At 39.9% G+C, this 20,757-nt stretch overlaps 1 protein-coding gene across 3 annotated transcripts; it reads left to right on the plus strand.

The window, feature by feature from the left end:
- Nucleotides 1-3,079: 3,079 nt before the first annotated feature.
- LOC131221810 (G-type lectin S-receptor-like serine/threonine-protein kinase At1g11330) lies at nucleotides 3,080-11,994 on the plus strand. 3 transcript variants are annotated; one of them, XM_058217114.1, is made up of 7 exons: nucleotides 3,084-4,555; nucleotides 7,000-7,110; nucleotides 7,511-7,701; nucleotides 9,142-9,352; nucleotides 10,162-10,399; nucleotides 11,075-11,225; nucleotides 11,488-11,994. In XM_058217114.1, the coding sequence occupies exons 1-7, from the start codon at nucleotides 3,283-3,285 to the stop codon at nucleotides 11,794-11,796; spliced, it is 2,484 nt and encodes an 827-aa protein (XP_058073097.1). In that variant the 5' UTR covers nucleotides 3,084-3,282; the 3' UTR covers nucleotides 11,797-11,994. The 3 variants fall into 3 exon arrangements, with proteins under 3 accessions (XP_058073099.1, XP_058073098.1, XP_058073097.1); XM_058217116.1 differs by lacking the exon at nucleotides 11,075-11,225 and having other exon boundaries at nucleotides 3,080-4,555; nucleotides 11,488-11,627; XM_058217115.1 differs by lacking the exon at nucleotides 7,000-7,110 and having other exon boundaries at nucleotides 3,081-4,555.
- The last annotated feature ends 8,763 nt before the right edge of the window (nucleotides 11,995-20,757 follow it).

The following is a 20,757-nucleotide window of genomic DNA, read 5'->3' on the forward strand; positions in this document are numbered from 1 at the left end:
AACTGATGAACCGAGTGGATTTGTCACGGGCATATACGTGGGCTCCACATAGCTTCCAACAATAAGGGGCGCACGAATATATGGGGCCACAGGCATCCTGCTTCCGAAGAGGGTTAGGCGGGCTTTAAGGTCAACAATCCCGGCCTACGTTATAGGCAGGTTGAGGAGGATAAGGGCAGCTAGCCTAGTCTACTTTTGAGGCGGTTCGAGGAAGTTTGAGGTCCATTTCAGACTTGGGTCCTTACTCGTCCACTTCAGACATAGCTGGGGCGAAGGAGTTTTTCCATACAATGTCTACTTCATAATTCGATCTCTCAAAAGCTTATCTAATTGGTTTTCTCAGTAGGCATTCATGTATCCACTTAATAGATTGGTTTCTGAAAGTGTAACCAAACACAAACCTGGAAAGTCTTTTTGGCTAAAAACGGCATTTTAGGTGTCAATTATATATATATATATATATATATATATATATATATATATATATATATATATATGGGCTGTGTGGGCCCCACTGTGATGTGGGTCGAACATCTATCCCATCAGCCAGATGCACCATTTCACGTTAGGCCACGTGATTAAAAATCAAGTGAATCCATGACTTGTGGGGCTCACCAAATACAACAGTTGAGACGGGTTACCTTCCCGTAAAAACATTCATAATTATTTATTGGGCCCACTAAATTATGGTTCATAAATTCAGACCATGCATTGTGTTTGTCTCAATTATATGAGGGGCCAGACCAACCAACTTTTATCCTTAGCGAAAACTCTTGTGAGCCCCATCGAGTTCTTTTATATGTTTTAGGAATGTCCCCACGAGATTTTAAATGATATGGACCACTTAAATTCAGTGTAGGGCTTATTTTTGGGATACCCCGTGACCTAAAGGAAACCCATCAACTGCACATTGTTGATGTTCGACACACGTGATGGCTCGACCTAATGGTACCATTTAGTACCATTTCCCATATGTATAAAGTTTACCTCTTTTCTGTTCTTCCATCGTACTACAAAAAAATGTGACTTAAAAGTTTTCAAAAGAAAATAAATAGAAATAAATTTCTTGGCTCTAGTTGTGCTCCTGATTACACAGACGGCATAGGTAATTAGCAAGGAGAGAGTAGTCTCTGAACGGCAGATGTCCTTCACCGCCTCAGCATATTCAAGTAAAATTTCTAGAAAAAATATATTGTTTAATCAATAGTAAATTTGAAAATAAAGAAGATAAGCCAAAAAAAAAAAATTTATTATTAAAACAAATGAGGAAATTTCCTCTTCGCTGGAAATGTTGATTCCCATAGAATACCGTTTCTTATATATACTTTTCCACCACTCTAGAACAGGCTTTCATTAATCGTTCCATTGTAAGTTTTTTCCTTGACTTGACTTACATGACTATAATATGCGTTTGTCACAGCGAGACGTGGCTTACAAAAATCTCCGTACAAGACTAAAAATCTTTGCCACATTGTACTCTGACCATAGGTTGGATGATGTGTACCAATGATAATTTTCCTTTCAGATGGACCATTTGCTGGCTTCCTATTTGATAGTTTTCTCAATCACCGTGATTGGGCAACCCTCTATCCACTTTTGATCTCCAGATCAGAGGTCATTGATGCATTTCACGTGCACTGTCCGCCAATTGCCTAAATCCCGTGAGTTACAGCAAACGCACATTTTGCATTAGCCAAGAGCTAAAAGCTTTGCTAGACCCACACGCGTGTACGAAGCAGCTCATGCACACACCACATTCACGCCAGCATGATACATTTGAAGCAGAACGGATTGGCTACTCCCCCTGCCACCAGCCCGGTGGCTGGTGGTTGGTGCTATGTGGGCCCCACCATGATGAATATGTTTCATCCATTCTGTTCATCCATTTTTACAGATAATTTTAGGCTACAAACCAAAAATGAGAGGGTTATAAATCTTATGCGGACCACACAGCAGGAAAGCAATAGTGATTAGATATCCACCATTAAAATCCTCCTAATATGTTGTTTAGGTCATAAAGACCCAGATGAACGGAAAAAAAAAAATATATATATATATAAGCTTTATCCAAAACTTTTATAGCCCCCAAAAAGTTATTAATGGTCAACGTTCATTCAACAATGTTGGTTCACTTGAGATTGGGATATACCTCATTTTTGGTCTCAAACCATAAAATGATCTATAAAAATAGATGTACCACATGGATGAAACACATACATCATGGTGGGGTCCACACAGTACCGACCATCAGCCATTGGCTGGTGGCAGGGGGAGTAGCCAATCCGTTTCCCATTCGAAGATACCCATTTCATTTATTGGCACCACTATGCAGAAGCTCTGGCTAAAAAGTCTGGTCTGTCTGATGACATGTTCTTGGGTTTTAAAAATAAAGAAATTCAGGCTCTGGACGATGCACGCTCCTCCGCGGAATAGATACAGGGTACTGAGGTAATGCATTAGGAGCGAAGATTGCTTACGAGCGGATAGCCAAGACAGTCGTACAGACCAACTGCCAGCCACCGGAAAAACCAGAGTATTACAATGATTTATTGGAACCATGACAGATCTTTCATAATCCGCAACGAATTGATTATTCACTTTATTGTTTCGGGCTACGTTTTACAGGTGATCTTAACCGTCCATACTATAGGGTAATGATACGACTGCATAGAGCCATGAAATGCATGCTGCACCAACTGGATAGTTCAGATCAATCGATCAGATGGTTCAAGTAGTTGCTATTGCAACCAGGAGCAAAGAATTCCAAGTTCTCTGAGAGCAATGGATAATTCCTCTTAACCTGCTCTGAAACGCTTCTTGAAGCGAGTTCCTCGTCAACGTTTGTATAGAATAATAAGCTTATTCTAGAAATACATGTGGAGCCCACCTTGAAGACTAAAAATTATGCTCATCCAAAACAGGTAGGCCACACCATTTAAATTTATGCCTAAAACCACTAAAATCACTTGATGTGGTCCAACTTAGATTTTGAATAATCTGGGATTTTAAGTGTTCAGTAATCCACGTGGGCCCTATTTTATTGATGGATTCGATGATATATAATAAAACGTGTCAGTGTGACCCACCAGTGTTTGAATTGATCTGACTTTTCGAACATTGGGACAACTAGAAGGGGGGCAGCTTATGGAGGCAGTGTATGTTGGCCACACACACGTAGATGAATCGACTTCCTGCTTATCATCTTTTATACAGCACCTCCCATTCTAAAAAAAACGAAAAAAAAAGAAAAAAAAAAAAAAAAACATCAGTTCTCGTGGATTAATGGCTTTTGTTGGAAGCATGAGAAATGTAAAAGCTCTTCTTCCTTTTCTCTTTCTCTTTCCTTCTTGCACTGCAATATCTACCATTACTCCCACACAACCAATCAAAGAGGGCCAGACCCTTCTTTCTCCCGGTGAGGTCTTTGAACTGGGATTCTTCAGTCCAAGAACTTCCACAAACCGCTATGTCGGGATATGGTACCACAGCGTCCCACCCCAAACGGTGGTTTGGGTGGCCAACCGAGAAAACCCACTTAAGGATTCATCTGGAGTTTTCGCGGTAAGTGGGGACGGCAATCTAGCGGTTTTAGATGGAAGAGGAAACAGTCTCTGGTCATCAAGCACTTCCACCACATCGAACGATACAACTGCAACGCTTGAAGACACAGGCAATCTCATTCTTAGGATTGGAAATTCAAATAGTAGCATCTTATGGGAGAGCTTCGATCATCCAACGGATTCGTTCCTGCCACTGATGAAGCTCAGGGCCGATCTAAAGACAGGGAAGAGGACGATTCTAACATCTTGGAAGGGCGAAGAGAATCCTTCCCTGGGGAGTTTCACTTTAGGCCTTGAGCTTCATATGATACCACAAATGCTCGTATGGAATGGTTCGGCCCGATACTGGCGAAGCAGGCAATGGAATGGAAGGATATTCATTGGGATGCCGTACATGTACAACGTCTACCTTAACGGTGCCAACTTGGTTATAGATGAAGAGAAGAAGACAATCTACTTCACATATTCTTACTACACTGAAGAATATACAAGAATGTGGATTGAATGGTCAGGTGTGTTCAAGACGTCGAATTGGAACCTACAAAGGAAGGAATGGTCCATTCCGTGGACGTACATGCGTACGAGGTGTGGCCTTTATGGCCTGTGCGGGCCGTTTGGGATTTGCAAGGACTCGGGCTCGCAGATATGTGTCTGTATGCAAGGATTCGAGCCTAAGTCGATTGCTGAGTGGAGTAGCGGGAATTGGTCAGGTGGGTGTGCAAGGAAAGCCCAGTTGAATTGTAGTAGTGGAGGGAAAGGAAATGGATTTTTGAAGATTGGAGGAGTGAAAATGCCAGATTTTTCAGATTGGAAGCGTGGCGTGGGTGATGGAAAGACCTGCGAAGATGACTGTCTGAAGAACTGTTCTTGTATCGCCCACGCCTATGTTGGTGGAATTGGGTGTATGAACTGGGGTGGAGATTTGATGGATATTGAAGAATTCAGCTCTGGTGGAGAGAATGATCTTTACATCCGTCTGGCAGATTCCGAACTCGGTATGCCTAACTCTCTTTTAATTCTTTCTAGTTAAACATTTTTCATTTGATATTTCTTGAATTTTATTTTTCTTTCCTGTCATGATCAACGGCTCGTGTGGCTCCATTGGGTTCCACTGGGGCCCACATTTAGAGGTAACCCAATGATCTGAATGAGCTACCTTATGAATTTTCAATGAACTCAAACTCGACTGATTCCAAAACTCAATGATCAGGATCATTCCTTCAGCTTGAGTATTGGATCATAGGTCATGCATGCAAATTAGCTCTCAAAGGATGGACGGTTGAGATTATCAGATCATAAATTCATTTCTTCCCTGTAAGAAGAGTAAAAAGGTCATCTGATATATGGTCTCGATCATCAGATCATCACTTTGTGTCAATCCAGTGGGGCCACACGTGCTGGCGAATTCCTGGCCTTGCATAGGTCATATAAAATCGCTCTCAAAATATGGACGGTTTTGACCGTCGGATCATTACTGGTCAGTGCCCTATAGGCCCACCATGTTGCATTTGTTTGATCCACGCCATCTATCCATTTTTCTTTCTCTTTTTAGGTGCATGAGTTTAAAAAATGAGGCAGATCCATCTCTCAGGTGGAGCTCGCCACATGAAACAATGGCAAACGATTCGTGATGGGAACACATGGAACGGATACAAGATCCGAACCGTTCATTTGGTGTTCCCATCACAAATGTACGGTAAAAAAAGAATAGGGCAATTTGATCGAAAGTGACCCCGACCCTGGCCAGCAAGCTACGTGGTCTGAAAGGATGGGGGATTAAGATCATTAGATCACCACCATGTGTTGGCCCAGTGGGGTGAACGCATGGTGGCCGTCCCTTGTCTTGCAGAGGTAATCTGAAATAGGTTTGAAAGGATGGGGGATTAAGATCATCGAATTGTTACTATGTATTGGGCCAGTGGGGTCACGCATGACAGTCTTTTCTTAGCTGCGTTGCAGGCAAACGTTGAAAAGTTGTTTCTTTTTGGCGGCTGTTTGGCAAGTCACCCCAACCCTGGCCAGCTAGCTATGTGCTCTGTATGTGTTTTATCCACGATGTCCACCCATTTTTATCCGCTAATTCTAGGGGACGAGCTCAAAATAATGACGGGTTTTTAAATCACCGGTGGACCAAACCAAAGGAAAACAGTGTTGATTGAATGTTTACCATTAAAAACTTCCTAAGGCCTATTGTAATTTTTATTTGTCATCCAAACTTTTGATAAGGTCACACAGACCTTATCAAAATGTTTTCAACAGTAGGCGTTCAATCTTTTCTGTTGTGTGGTTCGCTTGATTGTTGAATCTGCTTCTTTTTTGGGCTTTACTAAAATAAGCTGAAAACATGGATGGACGGCAAGGATTAAACAGATAAATCATGGTCGATCCCACGTAGCTTTGACATCAGCCAGCTGGGGGTCACTAGTCAAATCGCGTCCTTCGTTTTCCTACATTTGAAAGTCAAAATCTTGACTTTGGGAGTATGCCAATTTCACACGACTCATACCTATTGGACGCGAGTCGTATGGGAACACGTCTGACATGTACAATATCTGTACCGTTCATCTGGCAGTCTGCACCATGACTGTGTAGTGACCCAAAGATCAGGCTGACTGGATGATCGTATGCACTAGATCGGACAAGTGGGACATATTCCCATCAAGTGGACCGTCCAATCAGTTTCATTTTCGGGTCACAGTTTTTAGATGATGGGGACGGCCTGGCGAGCTGCTCAGATGGTCAAATTCCTCTGGAAGGAGTTGTAATAAGATGAGTTAACTCTGGGGGGGCGTTTGGATACCACCACGTAAATTATTTTGTTTACTTATACAGTAGTATATCAGTGACTTACTTCAGATACCATCACAAAAAAAGGAAAAAAAAAAAAAAAAAAATGCAAAGAAAAAGGGGGGGTGGCCGTTTGGAAACCAACGAGTAAATTATTTTGTCTACTTATACAGTAGTATATTAATGACTTATTGCAGATAAGTTAATTTTGGTTTATGATTAGTTGTAAGTAACTTTTTTTACTTAGAAGTACTTAATCACTACAGTTAATTTTTTAAACGTTTCTACTTTTCACAAGTCGCTGAAGAGAGGCATAAGAAGAAACGAAAGAGAGGAGAAGCTAATAAATTTGTTGTTTATCAAACATAATTATCTTCTTAATTATGATCCAAACGCCCCCAAAGTGTGCCTCACCTTGCATGATATATAACGAAAATGCTTTTGACATCCTAAAGTGCTGGGTTAGGCTGACCGGTCTTATTCACCGCCTAAGCCAGGCCCAATTAATGGACCGGCTTAAATTTTAGTACAAGGCCAGCCTGAAGTGGGACATGCATGAAAGCCCCATAACCAGCCAGGCCCATTGAGACTTGTCATCTCTTCATTCACATTTCTAAATTGGCACTCATTTATTTATTTATTTCAATTGCAGGTGGAAAGAGAGGTATTAAGGCAATTATCATAGTAGTAATGGTGGTTTTAGGACTACTTATCATTGTTCTGTGTGCCTACATTTATAGGAGGTGGATGACTAAACAAAGAGGTAAATGTATACAGCGGTTAGCTAATTAAGCGCAAACGTTTGTATAACTGAGCCACCTACAAGCCATCCAATGTGCCAATGTGGCACATGTGTTGCAGATCCAAGCCGTCCATTTGGTGGATCCCGAGCCTTTAAAAAATGTTAGTACATGGACCAAACGGGCTCTGATTATATAAAGAAAAGAATGACTTAGAAAATATGGCTAATATCTTTTCTCATACCATGTACTGGTAGGATTTAACTGATCAGACAGAAGGCATCAGATGGTTATGGACAGCTTCAATCTCGAATACATGGGCTTCCTTGTATGGAAAAGTTGATACAATCATTATGAAATGAAGTTTGTAGATTTGTCTAATTCATATTGAACTTATTCTTCTTCATTTTTAACTGATTCTAGAGTCAGGTAGGCAGAGCAGAGAGCAGGCATGTAGAAATTCTTTGGATGAAGATATATTACTGAGAGGCATGGTCCACGAAACAGAAGGCCCGGAACTACCTATGTTCGATTTCAGGATCATAGCAAATTCAACAGACCATTTTAGTCATGCAAATAAGCTTGGAGAAGGAGGTTTTGGTCCTGTTTACAAGGTAGGATTCCTATTCCTTCTGTATACAACATTTCACACACGTTTCTACCTCATTTTTTCCACACGCTACATATTCTCAACATGGCACGGGGGAGTGATATCCAAGCTGTTCATCACATGGGCCCCACAAACAGTTGGGCTGCTAACGTATCATGGTTTCTTTTTGCCGTTCATTTGTAGCCCAGCTGACATCTGGTCAGCTTTATCTTTGTGCCGGGGTAAGTGCACATAGGGGCCGAGTTGATGGGAGGCTGGGATGTCCCACATGGGTTTTCAGATGGCACATGTGATATGGTGATGCATACTGTAGGGCTGTCCACAGATACCAGGACCCGATGGGCCTGATCCGAATTTAGCGGTCCACGATCAATTTCTTGGGTCAGCCTAACAATCCAATCCTCTTTGGGTATGCTATTTTGGACTCGGTTAAAAAATGAGTCTAAATAAATTTGGGCTAGGTCCAATTAATTATAATAGTAATATTATACATTAATTATATTGGCTATGAGATGAGATTTGTTGACTTCCACACACACACACAAATATATATATATATATATATATATATATATATATATATATATATATATATATATATATATATATATATATATATGCTATTCCGTTTGACTTTTAAGTGGTACTCTATTTACCGGTAAATAGATTGTGTTTGACCACATTGTAATGTATTTACAATATATAAAGTAGATATTTACAATATATTAAGCTAGGAGTACTGAATCCCACCAAAATCAACAAATCAGATAAAAACGACTTGATTTTTCGTAGGAAAGTATCAAAGCATGTACACACCGGGTGGATTGGATGTCCTCCACTCATCCTTTCCTCTCGTGTGGTCCAACTGATTATCAATCTGACATGATCAAGGAAAGCCATAGATAAATTGAATGTACCGTACACATCATGGTGGGCCCTACACATCGTGAGTGGGTATCAACCATATGGTATTATAATATGTACAATGGCATTGGCCGTAAAGACTTTAGCTTGTAATATGAAGCATGACTTTTTAATGAGTTTTAACTACATATATGGAACATTGTAAAAGTGTTTATAGGCTTACCTGCAAATGCAGTTATCCAAACAACCCCAAGATAGCCCATTTTATATCAAAATGTCGCCAATGTGTATAATCTAATTCATCTATTAAAATAAGCCTGACCGTATGAGTTCCCTCATTTTGACTAGGATCTCACTGGACCTAACTTGAAAGCGAGGTATGAGGAATGGTCCAGATCCTTTTTTTTAAAAAGGTACTTGACTTGGGTCCAGGAACTGCAGGATCCGATCCGGATCGACCTGATTGAATCTGACCTAACCCGTGGTCAATCCTTATTGCTTCTACACATGTAGTATTAAAACACACCAAAAGTCTAAATTTTTTTATTTTTTTTTTTCTTATTTTTATGCTTGTCATTAGGGAAATTTGCAAAGCGGAGAGGAAATAGCTGTGAAGAGGCTCTCAAAGAGCTCTGGACAGGGCTTAGAAGAGTTCAAGAACGAGGTTAAACTGATATCCAAGCTCCAGCACAGGAATCTTGTTAAGATTTTGGGATGTTGCATTGAAGGAGAAGAAAAGCTGTTGATATATGAGTACATGCCCAACAAAAGCTTGGATGTCTTTCTCTTTGGTATGATCCCTCTCCCTCTGCTGCCCTATTATCCATTAACCCATGGTTAAAAGACTTGGTGACTCCGACCGAGTCGAGTAGAGACTTGCCCGAGTTGACACTGAATTAGCCCGAGTCATCCAAGTCCCTGTGACTCGATTCACATCAGATTCACCAAAGTCTTAAAACCATGCATGGACTGGAATCCTCTACAACAAATGTTATACCTGAGCAGCCCGGAAAACACCTTGAGATACTTGGCGCACACCCGATGAAGGGGATGGAATATAACTCATTTGTGGGCTATGTACAACAGGCGTTTTTGAGGATTTCAGTCCTTTACACATATCACGTGGTTTTCAGTTTGTACAAGTAAATGACCCATTGAACGATTATCATAAACATATGTATTATGGGCCCCACAGTGAATGACCCATGCATCAAAAGTCTCCAAGATGGGATACTTCAATTGTTGGCAATCTAGCAAAATACATGAATGACAACCCTCAGCCAAAAATACGATGGCCAAGATCGTCCAATTCGTGAGTTTGGGGCATTCATGATGAGGCCCATCATATCAACAGTCAAGATCACTGAAAGATCGCCGATTGTGTTGATTTGATATTTCCCGTGGTGAATGGACCAAGGTTAGATAGCTTGGATTTTTCTAATCTGGGAGATTTTCAGTGCATGTTCTGTCCACAGTAAGGGACCTCAGATTGATGGTTTAAATCACTTGAAATGTACCTTCCATGTACAAGCTAAATACCCATTACTACTTTGCATATCTTGGCCACTGAAAAAAGGTTTTGATGTCATATCTTTAATAGATCCAAGCCAACAATCAGTACTAGATTGGGCCAAACGCTTCCACATTGTGGAAGGGATTGCTCGAGGGCTTCTTTATCTTCATCGAGATTCGAGATTGAAGATTATTCACAGAGATCTCAAAGCAAGTAATATTCTACTAGATGAAGGCTTGCAACCAAAAATATCAGATTTCGGTATGGCAAGGATTTTCGGAGGTGATCAGAATCTAGCAAGAACTAACAGGGTTGTGGGGACTTAGTAAGTAGCCGTCTCTTCTTTATGAATCCATGCATTTGATTCAGTGTAGGATGCTATACAACTAGTTTGCACCATAATACAGTGAAAATAAGTTGTATTGCATTTGAGTCAGTGTAGGATGCTATACAACTAGTTTGCACCATAATACAGTGAAAATAAGTTGTATTGAACAGAAGGACAACCCTCATTTCCACCGTATCGTGTCCAAAACTGGTTGCGTAGGATCATTCCCCTTTCATATTGTCAAATCAATCAGATGTTTTACATTTCATATAGTATGTTGATAAATAACATCATTTATGATAATTTAAATTTGATTCTTAGTTCTTAGGTTGTGTTTGGATGCACTACAGAATTAATCTGCAATCAGTATTACCTTGAAAAGGTGAAAAAAAGGCAAATTCGTTTGTAAGGATTGATGTTGAGGGTCTGATGACAAATTCCTATTGCAATTTAATTCAATGGCACATCCAAACGTGGGCAGGAGACATCATCGATTTTCATTGTTTCCCCTCGACAGAACTGAATGTTTTGCAATTCAATTGGCTTGTGCATCCAAACACAGCATACATGTCATTGGTTCTTAACCTGAATAACTATTACATTAGTTAGTCTGGGTTATTTGAGAGTCACATTCCTAACATGGTGAAACTAACTGAAATAATTTAAATGCAGCGGTTATATGTCCCCGGAGTATGCTATGGAAGGACGGTTTTCCGAGAAATCTGATGTCTTTAGCTTTGGGGTCTTGTTGTTAGAGATTGTGAGTGGTAAGAGGAACTCTGGATCTTTTCACCATGAAGACTCTCTAAGCTTGTTGGGTCATGTAAGTGGAATTTCAAGCCTCCATCTATCTTACCAGAGAGAGAGAGAGAGAGAGGACTGGGTCACACCATGGATAAGCATTGCCCTAGGTTGAGTGGACCATCCTGTTTTTTGTAGTTGGGCATGTTCAAAGTGGGTCCTACATGATGAATGGCCTGGTCACCTTGTTGATCTCTCCATAAGAAAACTGCCTTACAAATTACGTTACCTCCTCGGCAATATATGTTAAATCTTCCACTCTTCTTGTTTGGTTATTGTTTCAGGCATGGCTACTATGGAACCAAAACAAGGTGTTGGAGATGATTGATCCAGGGTTGAGAGGCCCATTTTCACAATCTGAAGTGCTGAGATGCATCCATATAGGGCTCTTGTGTGTGCAACAGTTTGCGACAGATAGGCCCACCATGGCATCTGTAGTTTTCATGCTTGGCAGCGATATCGCAAATTTTCCTATTCCAAAACAACCTGCGTTTACTGAAAGGAGAAGCCCGTTGGAATCAGATTCATCGCAAAGGAGCTGCAAAATATGCTCAGTGAATGAAGTCACTGTTACCATCATCCAGGGCCGATAACGCAGAAATGTCACCTACTTGCAATAGTATTATTTTGGACCTGACTCTCTGTAGTGCTAATGTGGCACACTTGTAAGAGATCCAGTCCACTGATCAAGTGAACTCAACTGAATTTATGTCATTGGCCAAAAAATCCATCCAATTAGGGCACCGGGTGGACCACATGTCTTTACATGCGGACTCTTGACCATTATATGATTTGAAATGCCCTCATAGTTAGGGTTGTGTCAAGAAGACAATTATACCAGAAAACTGGGAGAAATTTATATGTTATTTACTAACCCCAACATGGGTATATGTACATGAAGATACTAAATTAATAACTACCTAATCTCTAGCAAATTATATGCCATATATATAATGTTTTACGGCTAACAAATCTAAAAAATAATCTTTGTGGGGCTTTTACTTTGCTTCTCTCACGCTCCCCTCAAACTATGGATGGGGAATGACATTAGTTTGCCGATCAAATAATCATAGTATGCTCTATAGTCACAGTGTTATAGTAAAGAGAACAAGAGTAATTTTGAGAGGCAACATGTGATAGGGTAATTTAACGAGCCAAGTATTTTTGTGAATGAAGGGCGGTCAATCTCTATATGCTTGGTACATATTTGAATGGACATGGTATTATATGCAAATAATTGAGCAGGAGACTATAGAGGCATAAGTCACGTGGAAGACTTGTGAACTATGTTATTTCATCGCACCCTAGTAATATTGTATGATAATCAGTCTTTGCAAAAGACCTAGTGCCGCGCCCTAAAACCAGTGATTGGGCTCTCCAACTTCCCAATCACCGATGCCAAGTTGCTCCAGCTTCCTCGCCACACACTAGACTTGGCGAATGAGGCCAACAAATTCCCAAATTCCAAATCCAACTTGTGACATATATATATATATATATATATATATATATATATAAAGCTAGGCGAGCAATGAAAATGTAAAGAATTGCATTCTCATAGCATCTATAAATCAAAAGGGTAACCCAATCCTTCTAAGGAAGGATCTCCAAAACTATATTCACACTTCGCCAAAGTATCCTCCAAAATTCATAATGTTTACATGCCCAAAATTTGAAATGAAAGAAGCAATAAGAAGGATATCAATCAATGTCTAAGCAATTTGGCTCTGGTATTATGCTAAAAGCACATAAGAGAACATGGGTATGGGCACACAAGCTCATGGATCATTTTGCGTGCCGGAAGGTGTATATGACTAATTCAAGAAAGAGTCTGATATCTTTAGGGGCACTCGAGGCACTAGGGTGCAAATTCATCGGTTTCGATCATGTTCTTAAAATTTCAAAGGGAGAAGTCATAGTAATAAAGGCACAGAGGAATGGAAACCATTATAGGTTGATCGGGAGTACTTCATCAGGTGAAATTGCAACATCTATAGTGGATTTCATGTCTCCACGTATGCGGCATGCACGCTTGGGTCACATGAGTGAGCGGGGCATGAAGGTTTTTTCTCTTTGTTGTTTAATTTTAATTTTAAAAAGTATTGATTTTAGTATATGCGAGCATTATATAAACGATAAATAGTAAAGATTGTATTTTAAGTCTGTGAAATATGTTTGTAAAGGGGTTTTAGATTGTATGCATTCTAATGTATGGGAGTCGGCGCCCGTGGTTTCTAGAGGAGGGTCGTCATGGTTTTTCACATTCATTGATAACTATTTCAGAAAAGTGTAGGTTTATTTTATAAAAAATAAATTCGATGTTTTCACTAACTTCAAACAATGGAAGGATATGGTGGAAAAACAGACAAGGCGAAAAGTGAAACTATTGAGGATATATAAAGATGAAAAATTCACTTTTGGGAATTCAATTAGTATTGTAAAGATGAAGGGATTGTGAGACATAACATAGTATGCCACACGATAGAACAAAATGGTGTGGTTGAGCAAAATAATTGGACTCTCTTAAAGAGGACCCAATGCATGATCAGTAATGCTGGGTTGAGCAAGAAATTGTGAACTGAGGCCATTAATACAACTTGTTACTTGGTGAATCAATCTTCTTTCATGGCTATTGATTGTAAAATTTCAAATGAAGTGTAGAGTAGTGAGCATGTATACTACTCAGGACTGTGTGTATTTGATTGCAACGCTTACTCTCACTTACCATTGGTTGAGAGAGATAAGCTGAACCAAAGGGCTAAAAAGTATATTTTGTTGGCAATGATAATGGTGTGAAGGGGACATATTATATGATTGGGTTGAATAGAAAACTATCCTTAGTCACTTAGCTAAATTCAACAAAGGATCCTTGTTCAATAAGGATGAGCATAAGGAAGCGAAAAAGTTAGTTGTGGTTGTCTAGTTAGACAGAGATGAGACATAGGCTGATACAGAGATGTATACAAAGGTGGTGGAGTAGCCACCTATGAGAAGAAATATGTCATGGGATCAGAGGTTACTGATGAGATATATGGATGAATCAAATGTCGCATTTGCCCTCATTAAGATTAAAGGGTTCCGTCTACTCTTTAAGAGGCTCTTAATGAGGCAGATGCCAAAAAGTAGAAAGCAATGATGAATGATAAGATAGACTTGCTGTACAAGAATGAGATGTGGGAGGTGGTGGAGCTTCTCATCGGCCAAAAAATGATTAGGTGCAAGTGGATCTTTAAAAAGAAACAAGATATGCACTAGGCAATGTTGATGGAGAAGGGATATACTTATAGAGGTGATGACCTCACTGAAAAATATTCATGCCTGTGGTGAAACAAGTATCTATCAGATTCATGTTAATACTGGTTGCCTAATACGATCTCGATCTGGAACAAATTGATTGAAAACTTCATTCCTGCATAGGGAATTGGAAGAGTAGATTTACATAAAGCAACCTGAAAGTTTCAAAACATAACGGGCAGAAAACAAGGTTTGTAGGTTAAATATGTCATTATATGGCTTGAAACAGTCACATAGGCAGTGATACAAGAAATTTGATTATTTCATGGTGAATTAGAAGTTTACTAGGAGTGAGTATGATCATTATGTCTATTACAAGATACTGAGTGATGATATTCATTATTTTGGTATTGTATGTTGATTACATGTTTTCACTAGTCATAATATGTCTGAAATCGACATACTGAAGACTCAACTATTAGGGACTTTCGCGATGAAAGATCTGGGGGCTGCAAAGAGAGTTCTCGGTATTGACATATATAGAGACACGAAGAAGATCATGCTATAGTTATCTTAACCTAGATACCTTACGAAGGTATTGATGAAGTATGGGATGGACAAGGCACAGCTGGTCAGCATTCCTCACGCAGCTCATTTTAAGATTTCTTTTAAATAGTGTCATAAAACAGATGAAGAAATATGTCTTGTGTCCCTTATTCAAATGCAGTGGGCAGCTTGATGTATACCATGGTATGTACACGACATTATATTTCACATACAATAGGTGTTGTTAGCAGATACATGTCTAACCCTGACAAGTAACATTAAGAGGTAATGAAATGGATACTTCGATATATTCGAGGTACGCATGACTACGTCTTAACATTTGATAAATCAGGAAAAAAGTTAGTAAGTTATATGCATGGATTCTAATTACGCGGGCAATAACGATAATAGAAGGTCAACTGTAACGCTTTGGATTTCGAGGGTCGAGCAAAGCTCTACTCTCGAGATCCAGAACATCACTTATGCATTATGAATGATAATGTTCAGATTTCGTCCATATTAATGAGTTAAGCATGAGTGAGATTATGCTAAAACAGCATATCATACTCCGAATATAATTAAATTAAGCAAGCGGAAGTCTGAAACATATCTATTTAAGCATATAGTTGTTTCACAAATTTCCTCCAGAGTATGAGTCTGTAACCGGGTTCAATATATACATGTATTGTTTTAAAATGAATAAAATGAATATATAAAAGTGTTCGACTAAGCCCAGATGTCCCAATAGTCCTTGCGCATCGGCACGAGGTCTACATCGATCCGCTCGAGAGTTAGAAGTAGAAGAATTCCTCCTCCTCGTCCAAGAAGTCCTGCTCTATAGCATAGACGTCACCTGCACCTGTATCTAAATCAGAGTCTGGTTGGTGTTTTAAAACACTGTCCCAGAGTGGGAGTGAGTGATCAACTCAGTGGTTCTATAACGTAAAAGTTACAAATGTTATCAAGTCAATCAAAGTAGTAATGATAAGACAATCATAACGATCACTTCTTAACTATTCTTTTTAATGCAGGAATGGGGTGCAAGTAATGATATATGCCCTCACACCAAAGCTCTCTCACAAGCAATTCCGACAACCTGTTTCGCATATGACATCACTTCCTCAAAACAGTGCAACTTCATCGCCTTTTAAGCACATCCTAACTAATGCAATGCGATGCATGATCGTGTTAGCCAAGTAATTAATTAAGCTCATTCATACAGTAAGTTTGGGAAGCTAGGGCACCTCCCTTTATATCATTGACCCAAATTTAAAGATCCATCTAAGTTTGTCACTCTTAGTTAAACACATATGATAGACAAGTTGTAGGGTTGTCACTCCTAATTAAACACATACGGTAGGCAAGTTATAAGAATTTATACTCGCAGTTACTACGGGGAGGCTCGTCAACCCATCGTAGGTCGACAGCACGAACACAGTGTCCCTTACTACCATATCCGGCTCACGAGCTTTATTTACTCATTGGTCATTATGGAGAGGTTCGTTACCTTAGCGTAGCCGACAGCTTGAACACGATGTCCCATACCACCATGCCCGGCTCATAAGTCTTAGTGAATCGTGGTACTAAGGTTAAAGTGGATCTTTACATTGGAAATGGGTACCTTAGATTTAAGCAGTCGCGTCCACACATGGTAAACACGTAATAAGTCAATCAGTTCGTTATGCAAGCTCGATTGGTACGGGCATACGCTGACTTAATCGACATGGAGCGCATATGCATCCCTCGTGGCCTAGCCACTGTCGACAATCGTCGTGCGACTCGGATTCATCAAGTTTACCCGATGTGGCGAGACTAATTCGACCATCCGAACAGAGACTTTTACCGATTGCCCGGGCTACGTTGTAGCCCCACTCCTACTCATATACAGCTAACAAACACATGTGATATTCATCTCAGCATTTAACAAGCAATCCAAATGGATTCCCCATTTGGGCATTTCATCGAACACATCGATCATGTTACCAAACACTTGCATTTTATCAATTAATTACATAGAGGAAAATATGATTACAGAAAGGAAACTATACATATGCATAAGGCAATAGGGAATCCTATCTTAATACTTATAGTAAATACAAATCATCAACAATTTCTCATTGAAATAATTTATCAAACACTTAGACTACGTTAGTTACAACATGTGTTTTTATCAAATATTCATACTAAGAAATCTATATGCATATAACAATGCTGAATCCTAGATTAGAAATCATGGCAAGCACAAATCATTTTCAAGTGCTCTTTCAAACATTTCAACAAATACATGGGATGTATCTTTTACTCATGACAGTTCATAGGTGTATATCATACAGAAATTGACGTATCTAAGACAATACGATAGCAATCAAGTCAGACATAAATCATTAGCTGACATCAAAGAATTGATAAACCACAACCTAAGTGTTTATAGTCCGCACCTTTCGTCGGAATACTCAGCTTGGACTCGGTCCAAACTCTACGTTTCTGAAAATGGAATGTCGGGCACCTAAATGATGAAACAAGTTAGCTAGGTTGATGAACAACTATCCTAGATCTCTATAATGATATTAGGGTTAGGATTTCTTACCCAAAATCGTAACCGAAAAAGATTTGGTAGCACAACAGGGTGGAGATTTGGTGCGTGGATTCATATGAGAGAATTCCTACAGCGATCTCCTAAAATCTCACTTCTCTCTTTCCTCCTTTCTCCTCTCTTTCCCTTAGTATTTTTGTAAAATGCGTATATGGGAGTGAGAGAGAGAAATAAGAGCTATTTATAAGCCCAAAAGTGATACAAATGCCCCTAGGGCCACTTTATACGTAGTTTATACCCTTTGCGTAGCTGTTTCTTATGAAGAGAGCTCATAGGGAGGCCTACGACTCATCTACGTCATAGAGTACGTTGCCTGACAATGGATCCATACCAGGACATGATTTCGGTGCGATTGGATAATCCGATTGACCATGAAGAGCCTGTGTCAGATCAACGGTTGTACTTATTTAATCGGGGCCACGGTTACACGAATATGTGTAGGGGAATTTCCCTTTTCCATGGGTAAAGTTTGGTCACAAACTAATGGTTCGAATTCCTCAATTTCGTGTGAGAGCGAACAACCCAATTCACTTAAGTTTTGGTTCGTTTTTTAAAGGTATTCACGTTTCTTATGCACTTCACTCATGATTCAAACTGGGTGTTTCTAGACACTATATGGGCTTGATTCCAGCGATGGTTATCAAGCCCAGTAGGATAGACATAGTCTTATAGTTTCGCGATCATCGGACCGTTAATGTGCGGTTTAGGTCCGTTACCGAGTTTCAATGTACTCTCAAGAGCGACAGGCCCTTAGGATTTCTCCTAGGTCTTTAGGTGGCATCGATTCAGTGGTACTCATGGTTTTAGTCCTTCTCATTTGTGAAAATGGTGGCCCAACCTTAATCCAACGATTATTTAGTTTAGTACTTAACTAAATTCTGCCTAAATTATATGACAGGATGTGGTCCTCGGGTAGTTCTATCTGAGGTAGTACTCGGGTCTTTGTACGAATTTTTCTGAGACATTACATCAACTTCCGATTAGGTTTATGTTAGTGGGTGTGGGGATCAGTTGAATGTCAAAACTTCAGTCTGTGCTGACACTTTTAACAACCGAACTTAAGTATATGATGATGACAAAAGCATTCAAGGAGGGTGTTTGGTTGAGGGGGATGATAAATTAGTTGGGGCTTCAGCAAAAGGCCATGGCAGTCAATTGTGATAGCGAAAGCGCAATCAATTTAGCTAAGAATTTTGTTTATCAGTTACGTACTAAACATAATAATGCGAGTCATTATTTTATCTGACAGGTGCTTGAGGAAGGAGGCATGACTCTAAAGAAGATGCACACGAGTGTGAATCCAACTGACATGCTTACTAAGTCAGTTCTCACAGAGATGTTCAAGTTCTTTTCAACTTCTTTGGGCTTGGTGAAGGCCTAAATGGAAGACGGAGTATGCATAAGAAGAGATGATGGAGCTATGATGGAAGACAGAATCAAAGATGATGATTTATAAGGAGTAATGATGAATTGAGATCAAAGACATTGTGGAGATTATTGTTGATGTATTAAATATGTCAATCACATGATCTGTCGATTCCATCAACAGATCACTTGAAGTCATCAATAGATGCTCGATCCCATCAAGAAAATCCAGAGAATTCCATGTTGGTTGCTGGAATGTTTTAGTGTTGCTACTCGATGTCATTAAAGTAAGTTCGATGACATCAAAGGTCATCGATGGCATCGAAGGTCCCATTGAAGATGTGCGCAAAATTACGTAAGTGCGGGATTTGTTTCCTATTCCAGTTATGATATTAATCTTGGGGTCCCCTTGATCAGAGGAAGATCCAAGAAAGCCCATTTCTAGCCCATGGTTGACAATATTCTGCATAGAATTTCAAGCTGAAAGGTCGATTTCTAAGCCAAGCAGGAAGAGATGTGCTCAGCAGCGTCCCGATTCATAAGCTAGCAACAACGGAGGTGCCAAAAGGGACTTTAAAGGATATCAGATTTTCTCTATGGATGGACCGAAGGCAAGAAAAAAGTGCATTGTATCATCTGGAAAAAAAAATCGCAATTCCAAAGGAATAATGAGGGCTAGGAGTAAAAGCTCTAAATGATGTAATGAAAGCTCTAAGAATGAAAATGGCATGAACGGCTACATTCGACCACAAAAACAGCCTATGGGCCAATTTCATGAGATCCAAATACAAGGTGGATGCTCAATCTGCGGGTAATCGCAACAGATCGGCGACCTTAAGATATTGGAAAGAAATCTTAAGCCTGTCGGATATGTTGGAAGCCAACTCGCACGTACTATTGGGAGATGACAGCAACAATCTTTGGACTACCAATTGGATGGGACTATGTCCCATTCAAGGCTGGCTCCCTAGACAGATCCCCTAAGGCTCCCTCTGAATGAAGATCAACGAGGTGATCCGGGTCTTAACGGTGCCCTTCTGAGCAACATATATCATCCCTCATCCCTCTAGGCATCCTACAACACATTAACGATGAAGGAATTAAAACCCAGAGAGGAGAGGACCATGTCATCTGGACAGGGGAACCATTAGGAAAATACACGATTAAGTCGGCATGGAAGAAGGTTCGCCTAGTAGGAGAGAGAAGGAAGTGGGCTAAATGGTTTTGGGACAACAGATTGCCTCCAAAGATCTCCCTGCTCACCTGGAAACTCCTATTCAAAGAAAAATCGGTAGATATTAGTGTTAAAAAAAAGGAGCAATTCTAGCCTTAGGGGTACCTGCTATGAAAGTGTAGAAAGTCATAAAGAATGGTCTCTGGATCACCTCTTTGCGGAAGGTGATTTAGCAACCACTCTTTGGCGTAAGTTCTCAACAACTCTCTCAGTCTCATTCCTAGAAGGTCAATCGGCAGCTGGTCAAGCCTCAGAATGGTAGAGCTTGGCTAATGGCAACTCAAACATCGTTATCCTTCGTGGGATTTCTCCTCACCTAATCTTCTGGGAGATCTGGAATGCAAGAAACAGGAAATGGTTTGAAGAAGTCCATGTGAATGTTGGATAATCCATAACCAACATTCAAAGATGGTTCTCCATCATTGTCACTTCATTCTAGCTCCCGCCAAGCAAAAATTACAAAAATAATGAGGTTATTCAAGACTTGGGTATCTTATCTAATCAAGATAAAAACAAGTCCCTTTGCCTTATAAAATGGAAAAGGCCGGCGGCAAGATGAGTGAAACTAAATGTAGACGGATC

Source organism: Magnolia sinica, chromosome 12, assembly GCF_029962835.1.
Source record: "Magnolia sinica isolate HGM2019 chromosome 12, MsV1, whole genome shotgun sequence".
In the NCBI taxonomy this organism is placed as follows: Eukaryota; Viridiplantae; Streptophyta; class Magnoliopsida; order Magnoliales; family Magnoliaceae; genus Magnolia; species Magnolia sinica.